General features: G+C 37.2%; 1 protein-coding gene across 1 annotated transcript in view; it reads left to right on the top strand.

Moving 5' to 3' along the window:
* The first annotated feature begins 624 nt into the window (after positions 1-624).
* Positions 625-9,300, top strand: part of LOC102584451 (uncharacterized) — a 64,783-nt gene continuing 56,107 nt past the window's right edge. Inside the window, exons 1-2 of the mRNA XM_006339320.2 lie at positions 625-969; positions 1,050-1,201. Coding sequence (XP_006339382.1) covers positions 757-969; positions 1,050-1,201 — 365 coding nt within the window. The 5' untranslated portion in view covers positions 625-756. The remainder of the gene's footprint in view (positions 970-1,049; positions 1,202-9,300) is intronic.

Here is a 9,300-nt window from a genome sequence, read left to right as displayed (position 1 = left end):
TCGATTTTATTATTTTGTTCATTAGAGAAATTTGAGTAACAAGATCAAATCATTTATTTTTTTTGTATGAAAAGAATTAAAAAAATTCACACTCATTATGAACCATTAACCGCTAAAGAAAAGAGCATTTTATTTTGGATCATTGAGATTAAGTTCTTTTCATAAGAATAATTTGAAGAAAAAGTAAAAGTGAAAGAGAAACAATTGAAAAAATGGGTTAAACATTTAATTTCACGAAGACATGAGAGTTTCGTAAATATTAACCTAAGCTATTTGTATAAAAGATAGACATAGATCAAACCTGATAAGTTTTTGAATTCTTTTTAAAAAAGACTAAAATTGGTAGGTGTATAGTTAACAGACTAAAATCGGTAAATGTATAGTTAAATGGCCAAACCTGATAACATTTGAGATAATTAAAAGACTAAATTCAGAAAATATATAGTTAAAAGACCAACTTGATAACATTTTTATATAGTTAAATAACTAAATCCAATAAATATATAGTAATTAATGGACTATTTTAAGCCTAGTCTAATAATTAGGACCCATTTGTGACATTTTCTCTATTTTTAACACACCAAGTCAAACCTCTCCCCAATTAATTTCCTTCAAATCACTCTGAAGGGCCGCCAAACGGGTTGATCCAGATAGTAAAATCCCCAATTTATATTTAAAAAATGAAAAAGCTTCCCCGCTGAGCTTATTAAGGTTCCCGCTGCGCTGGCTGGTGAAGGAAGTCGGAATTCGGAAACAATGGAAGCAGTGGCGGAGGGACTTTGGGGACTGGCAGATTATGAGGAGAAGAAGGGAGAAATTGGAAAAGCTGTGAAATGCTTGGAAGCTATATGTCAAAGCCAAGTTTCTTTCCTTCCTATTATCGAGATTAAAACACGCCTCCGCATTGCTACTCTCCTTCTCAACCACTCCAATAATGTCAACCATGCCAAATCCCACCTCGAACGCTCTGTAAGTCATCTGCTTAGCAACAACAAGAATTGGGCAGGGATTTACAATTCTTTTTACTAATACTTGCTTACATGCTTCAGCAATTGCTCTTGAAGTCCATTCCCTCATGCTTTGAGCTCAAATGCAGAGCATATAGCTTGTTGAGCCAGTGTTACCAGCTAGTCGGGGCTATTCCTTCACAAAAGCAGATACTGAACAAGGGTTTAGAGCTTATTTCAACTTCTGAAGATGGGTATGCCTTCTTTTGCACCTTGTGTTACTATTGACAATGTCTGTTATAGCACATTTATGGGCATAAACTAGTACAAGTTGGATTTACGTAGAGTCCTCCACTTCTAACCTAGAAATTGAGAGTTACAGTCACAAAGGGGGAGTGGAAAAAACTATTGGGCGAGGTTTACCAAATAAAAGAAAACAAAAATTGGGGCACACTTACAACTATGTAATCTGCTTGTGTGTTATGGCCTTAACTATCATAATTTTTAATTAATGGTCACTTGGAATTTTGTGGTAAGCTATTGTCACGACCCAAATCCCCATAAGCTGTGATGACACCTTCCTATCCCAAGTCAGGAAAACTAAGGCATTTTATAAGAAAATAAATTAAGCCAATGCAGAACATTAAAGTCTAATAGTAATAAATAATTAAATATCAAGCTAGAGATAAGAATCTAGTACAATGCCGAAATGTAACCCAAAATTCATCCCAATGACTAGCTATGCTAACTAGGAATGAAAATACAACTATGTTCAAAACATGAATAGTTTGATTGAATGAAAATACAATTGACTAGAATAAGAAAGATGTCATGGCTACAACAGAACAAGGCCTAGCGGTTGTGAGCTAGTAACTCACTCGTGGATTCCACGAGTACTAAGATTTGAACCTACAGAAAAAGTACATAACTAAAGTATGAGTACATCAAATGTACTCAACAAGTATCATAGACCGCTCCTAATAGAGTAGTGTCGAACGTTACTAATAGTAAACCAATACCTTCAACAAGTACAAAATATTGAAAGAGAGAAAAAAGAGAAGGAAATGGAACAAAAGACATGCATTTAGTAAGCTGTTAATATCAATAAACGACCATCACAATGCATAAAAGATAGACATGTGCAACTCAAATAATCAATTAAAATCAAGTAGAAGTTAAGAAATGCACTAAGGATTCAATCTTTAACACTTGTATAAACCAACTCAACGGAATCAACTTTCAACATAACCAGCGTGCACACTGCAAGGGAGGTACCAAGTTGTGACTTATGAGGGACAAAGTCATATCCACACGTACACATTGTTCATACCAATAATCTCACGAACTCAATAGTCCCCACATCTCTGTATCAAATTGGACTCCCACGATCCCCATTACTATGTCAATATCTAACTCACACAATCCCAAATCTCCATATCACAACTCTACAATAGTATCATATCAAGATAAGGAGCAGAGAAAGAAATACAATGTATAGCATGTAGAAGTTAAGTTATAACTTCAACAAATATAGAGATAAATCATGTCATTATAGTACATGTATGAGACGTAAAGGTACACTCTAGCATTCCAAGTATTATAATGTGAAAAGGAATAATAATAACATATGGAATCCTACTTGGAAAAGGATTACGATGTAGTGTCCTAGTTGGAAAAAGAGTCTAATGTAGTGTCCATAAATAAAGGTCTAATCATAGCCTCTACAATCTTGGTAGAGAAATTAAAAAAACTTACGCAATTGGCAGATGGTTATAATTTATAACTTATATAGCCCCCCGTCTGACCAATGATTATGTTAGCAAAAGTTGGGGCAATACTATGTGCATGAAAAATGATCATGCTGTGAAAGACTGATTTGAGAAGCATTCATGACAATAAAGGTAGTCACCTTACTTCTTTCGTGTGGCTTCTTAGATCTGAGTTGTGCAGTACTGTGCAACTCTCTAGTGACTAGTTTCTCATATTCGTTTTGTGTAGTGCCGTGGATCTTTTCGATGACTAATTTCTCATATCTGATTTGCACAGCATCGTACATCTTTCCGGTGACTACTTTCTCATATTTGATTTGTGTAGCATCGTGCATCTTTCCAAACAACTTTCTCATAGCTGAACTGTGGAGCACCGTGCTTCTTTTCGGTGACTCCTCAAATCTAATTTGCATACTTTTGTGCATCTTTTTGGGGACTCCTCAAACTTCACTTACGTAGTTTCACCTCACCTTTTGTTAGTGTTCTGCGAAAACCAACACCATCAAGATATAGTGTCTGTCACGCCTCGAGCCTACACCTTGGGCGGGACTGGCACTCGAGAACCATTGCTGGCCCCAACTGAATCCTTGGCCTGACTAGACTCTCAGCGGAAGACTTTAAGCATTAGTAAGAGAAAACAAATGCAACTTTACTCAATTGTCTCAAAATAAACTTGGAATGTTTTAGAAATAAACATTCAACTAGCCAAAGTGGCAACTCCAGTCTTAACATAAACAATTGAAAATGGAAAGACTAACGAACTATAACTATCCATCTATGAAGCCTCTAAAACTATGAGGGATGTCGGGACCTATGTTGCTCGGACTCGGGTGCGGGTATCCAAGACGGATGCGAATTCGAGAGTCGGATTCGGCAAAATCCAAATTTTAAGATTCGTGGGTGTGAATCCGAGTATGGATACGGGTGCGGGGATACGGCTAAAATTTTGCAATATTATAAAATATAGTTATGAAGATATTCTAAATTTGAGAGATATGTTGTGATAAACTCGTCCTATTTATATGGACAAAATATTTATCTTTCAAAATATTGTTCCCTTCTCTCCTTTTCTAACGTCTCTTTTCCTATTTTCTTTATACATGTAAATTGTAATATTTCTTAATTTCATTTTCTCTTTATATATATATATGATATTTCCAACTGAAAAAAAAACTTTTTTCTAACGTCTCTTTTCCTATTTTCTTTAGACATGTAAGTTGGTGAGAATGAAAAGATTTTTGGACTAGTTGATGGTTGATGGGATGTCATCTTTCTGACGCTACTCTACTTGGAAGACTTTTTGAGCTTTCTTTTTTTCAAGAGGGGTGTATGTATTGTGTACATATATTTTCAAGAAAGATAAAAAAAAAAGACTCTGTATTTCCTTTACTTTTTCAAGAAAAAACTCTTCTTTCTTCTCTTCTTTGTACTTTTTCAACTTTGTCCTCTTTACGTTGCCGTCGCCGGAAATTGATTTTCTCTTCTTTCTTCTCTTCTCTGTACTTTTTCAAGCTTTGTCCTCGTTACGTCGCCAGAAACTGATTTTCTCTTCTTTCTTCTCTCCTCTGTACTTTTTCAAGCTTTGTCCTCTTTACGTCGCCGGAAACTGATTTTTTCTTCCCCAAATCTTTTCTCGACTTCCGTCAAAGTGTGCGGATCGGACTAACTGAATTCGACACGCACCCCGCACCCGCGCCCGCACCAGTGTAGCGTCGAGACGGGTTCGCCTGCAAATATGAAGAGTCCGCGCAACATAGGTCGGGACAAGACCCTCGATCATCCTAACAACTAAAATAACAAAGCATACTAAAAGGGATCCTCTGAAAAGCAAGGAGGCTCACCAAGTGACTCAGAAGCTCAACTGGACCAACGAAGTGCTGGATGTTGATCCTAGTTACTTGTATCTGCATCATAAGACGATGCAGGCCAAATGGCGTTAGTACATTGAATGTACAAGCATGCGAGGGGAAAACTAAGCATGCGATAAGCTTGAACTGAAATTCGAAAGAAACACTTACCTCGCCTCATGGATACTCAACTCAATGCAAAAATAAACAACAATAAATATGCAGTTTATATAAAACATTTGAAACAGTAAATAACATCTCAAAGTATTGGAAAATACAATAATATCTCATATGTATATAAGAATACAAAAATAAACTCTATTTGGGAGATTCTCTAACCGGCAACCATCACCTATGTTGCGCGGACTCTTCATTTTTGCGGCCGAACTCGTCTCGACGCGACACTGGTGCGGGTGCGGGTGCGGGGTGCGTGTCGGATTCGGTCAATCCGATCCGGATACTTTGACCAAAGCCGAGAAAAAAAATGGGGAAGAGATCAATTTCATGGCCGGCGAAAGTTGACGACGACGAAGTTGTCACGTCTAGGTGCTCCATGGAAAAGAATAATGAAGAGGCAAAGCTTACAAGAATAGAGAGAGAGCAGACAGATCTTTTTTCTTGTACAGTGGAGGCGAAGGGGCTCCATGGGAAAGAATAAATAATTCAAAGTTTTTTTTCTTGAAAAAGCAGAGAGAAAGCTTTTTTTCTTGGAAAGGAAAAAAGCAGGCTAGGGTTCTTGGGAGAAGAAAGGGCAGCACACAGAACTTTAAGGAATTGTACTACTATCTAATTTAAGTTAGACTCTCTCTCTCTCTCTCTATATATATATATATAAATGATTTTTTTTTATAATAAATAAAAGGAATTATAATTTTTTTAAAATTAATTAGTAACAAGTAATTAATTTATACTTTTAAATTTGTATATCTATAATTGATATGCTTTTAAGTATACCATTTTACAAGATATTTAATATTATTATTATTATTATTATTATTATTATTATTATTATCATTATAACTATATTTTATAATATTGAATAATTTTAGCCGAATCCCCGCACCCGTATCCATACTCGGATTCGCACCCCCGAATCTTAAAATTTAAATTTTGCCGAATCCGACTCTCGAATTTGCATCCGTCTCAGATACCCGCACCCGAGTCCGAGCAACTTAGACCATCACTATGAGCTATGTGAAGATACAACGTCTTGCCCACGCTTCCAGAACTGTCCTATAGCTTGCCGGGATATAAAACACCTCAACTAAGTGGATCCACTAGTCTATGCTAAAAAGCATTAAGGAATCATCTAAAAAGTATGACCCTTTCTACCCATGATGGCCACATGGTTTATGGAGACTTGAGTTATTATGAACTCATCCCCATATCGCTGCTCAATATTACTCCCAAAATATACTCAACTCATATGTTTAAAAACGTAACTCTTTCTCTGTGGTTTGAGGTTATTACTCAAAAAGCTTATCTCTTAAAAGAGATGGAACTCAAAACTGCTCATGAAAACTCATTTGGAAATCGGTGTTTCCTCTTATCTTAAATGTGAAAACATTTACTCTTTGGGAGTACTTAGTCCCATACATCATTTTAAAAAAATGAACTCGGCTCTACTCTTTCTCAAACTCAATGCTTAAGCCTTTAAAACAAGTTTAAAACGATTGTATAAGACTTTTGAAAGACTCTAAGAACTCTATTGACTTGACTCTTAGCTCTACCTTGAATTTGAATTATGGATTCAAGGGTTATGATCTCATGTTATGGATGATCTCTCGATGTTTAAACGTACCTTAAAGTGTAGAAAACAACTAGAAAACATAGGTACGATTCGAGGGAACTCAAACGGAAAGAAGAGGGAAAGGGTAGAAGACCTGGCAACCCTGGCGTACTGAGTGGCGTATGGCGTTAGACCCTGAACTACAGAAGCTGGTTTGGGGCGCACTGAGTGGCGCGGCGCCCCAGAGGCCAAACTACAGGCACTCCTCTCTGGCGCACTGAGTGGCGCGGTGCGCTAGCCCCTGCCCAGAAAACCCATAAATTTTCTTGTTCGTTTTTTGACCCTTAATCGTCTAGATTCAATTGGTTTCTTCCCTAAACACTTAGATTCGAATACCCAACCAAAGTATACAAGAATCTACTAAAAAACAACCTTACATCTCATCAAATCATCTCAAGAAGTCCTCCAAAACCCAACCATCAAGATTCAAACGAAACTTCAACAAAATTCATCAAGAACTCATATACTCAAATTTCAAGAACGTAAATATGCTGAAGTTAATCATGATTGGTGCGTGGGTGAACAACCCAACGCTATGTGATCTCACATACCTCTTAGGGATTAACCCTTGGCGAAATCCGAAAGAGAAAACTCACGAACGCGACGAAACCTTGGGTTTTCTCCTCTCTTAAAGCCCTAGCGTAATTTTGTAATTGTGTAAACTGAACCAAATCAGTTTAGATCCCAAATAAATTACTAAAAACGAATTTAATTAATTGGGTAGGGAAAAGACCAAAATACCCCTCTTAAATCCGGTTAACTTTCCTTAACTGGATAGCCCGACTTTAAACGGGCATATCTCCCTCATACGAGCTCGAAAATTAGCAAACTCGGTGGCGTTGGAAAGATAATTCAAAGGCCTTTAATTTGATATCTTGTAGCCCACCTAACTCATCATGTACTAAGAGTTATGGTCGTTTGAAGTTGACCCAAAACTCATACTTAACATAACTTGCCAAATTTCAGATTTTCATTCTTTTCGAAAGTGGTTCTTTCTAATTCTAGCTCTTTCAAATAGTGGGGTGTTACAGTGTCTCCTTGCGACCAAACCACAACTGGCGTCGTTGTGAATCGACCTCCCACACACCTCCATGCGCCACCCAGGAGATCATCACCTTCAACGTGTTCTGACCACGCGTTGGCACGTGAGCTTGTTCCGGCTAGTTTTTGGCGGCTTTCTTTTCAAGATCTACTCATCTCTTGATTTCGAGACTACCTATATATGTTATACTAGTTTTTCGGTGAATTTCTTGTTCAATATCAACTACTTGATTTCAAGATGATCCATATATTTTATACAAGATTTTGAGCACTTTCCGCAAAAGTTACATTGTTTCTGGCATATCTTGAGTTTCCAGTAGTGTTTTCTCTTTTGAGGTTCACTTTTGTCAAAAGAGTATACTCAAATATTTAGGCTAGATTACTGTGATAATTTCTCTCCCGTGGCTAAAATAGCATTTGTCCACATTCATGGCTGCCAATCGCCATTGGTTTTTTGATTAGTTGGACACTAAGAATGTTTTTCTCCACAGTGATCTCGAGAAAGAAGTCTATATGAAGCAACTACCTGTTTTGTTTCTCAGGAGGAGTCTAGTAGCCTTGTATGTCAATTGCACAAGTCACTCTATGGTCTGAAGCAATTTTCTTGAGTTTTGTTTGGGAAGTTCAACATAGTAATTCAAGAGTTTGGCATGACTCATAGTGGAGCTGATCATTCTGTGTTATATTGACATTCTGCATCAAATCCCGTATATCATGAAAGGGCTAAGCACAATGAGATTGACTGTCAATTTGTTAGAGGAAAGATACTCTCGGGAGATATTGTTACAAAATTTGTGAAGTGGAGTGATCAACTTGTAGATATCTTCACCAAGCCCATCACCCGTGCTCGTATTAATTGCATCTGTAACAAGCTCGGTACATATGACTTGTATGCACCAAGCTTGAGAGGAGTGTTACAATATGAATAGGAACAAGAATAGCATATAGATCGTACTTTGAAAAGGTTTTTAATGTAGTGTCCTAGTTAAAAAAGGAGTCCTAATGTTGTGTCTATAAATAGGATCTCAATGTAATAATGTAAATACACAATTCAATAGTATTCTTTTTTTGATAACAAGGGAAACTTGTAGCCGCTATCCTTTGGGTGTGCACAGGGTAAAACCCCCGTTCCTATGCAATAGCTCGCAAACCAGGCAAGTCCGGTGCGACGAGCTTGACCCAGAAGGCAAACCCCTTGCTTTCCGTGGCAAGGGGTTTCGAACTTGAGACCTCCAACATGGAAGTCCCAAGCCCAAACCACCGGGCCACCCCGAAGGATCCACAATTCAATAATATTCTTCTCCAATATTTCTTGCACCAAATAAATCCCTTCAATTGCCGGGTAGTTGTATATATGCTTGTCACGCCATATTTACGCTACCCTCTCAATACAAAGAACATAACACATAAAGTTTGGGAAAAATTCCCCTGTTGAGATAAAAAGGCTTAATCAAGCCAGTGTTAATTCCCTAAAGAATGCCTTTGGAAAAAGGCATAAATTCCCCCTCAAACTTGTACCGAAAAGTCAGTTACACGCTTCAACTATTATGAGAACCTATTACACACCTTTACTATTAAAAAGTGAATTTATTTACTACCTGCCATGTATAGTACCACTCTCACAATGGAAAGTGTATCACACTTGCGCCATATTAATGCCATCTACTGCCACATCAGATGCCATGTCAGATTTCAAATAAAATTCTCCATGTCATTCAATTATTTCTTCTTCCATGAACACCACCATGGAGCCACTAACATTGCCATCATATTAGTACCAAATCTCTATATTTCACCATAAAAATCTTTTTTTTTAGTGCAACAAGACAATATGAAATAACCGAGAAAGATTTCCTTGAAACAAATCGTTCTGTGTTCACCATCATAAACACACAAAAATAACTTCC

Source organism: Solanum tuberosum, unplaced genomic scaffold (genome assembly GCF_000226075.1).
Source record: "Solanum tuberosum cultivar DM 1-3 516 R44 unplaced genomic scaffold, SolTub_3.0 scf00009, whole genome shotgun sequence".
NCBI lineage: Eukaryota > Viridiplantae > Streptophyta > Magnoliopsida > Solanales > Solanaceae > Solanum > Solanum tuberosum.
Note: the sequence above shows the minus strand (reverse complement) of the source record. Positions and strands in the feature narration are given on the sequence as shown.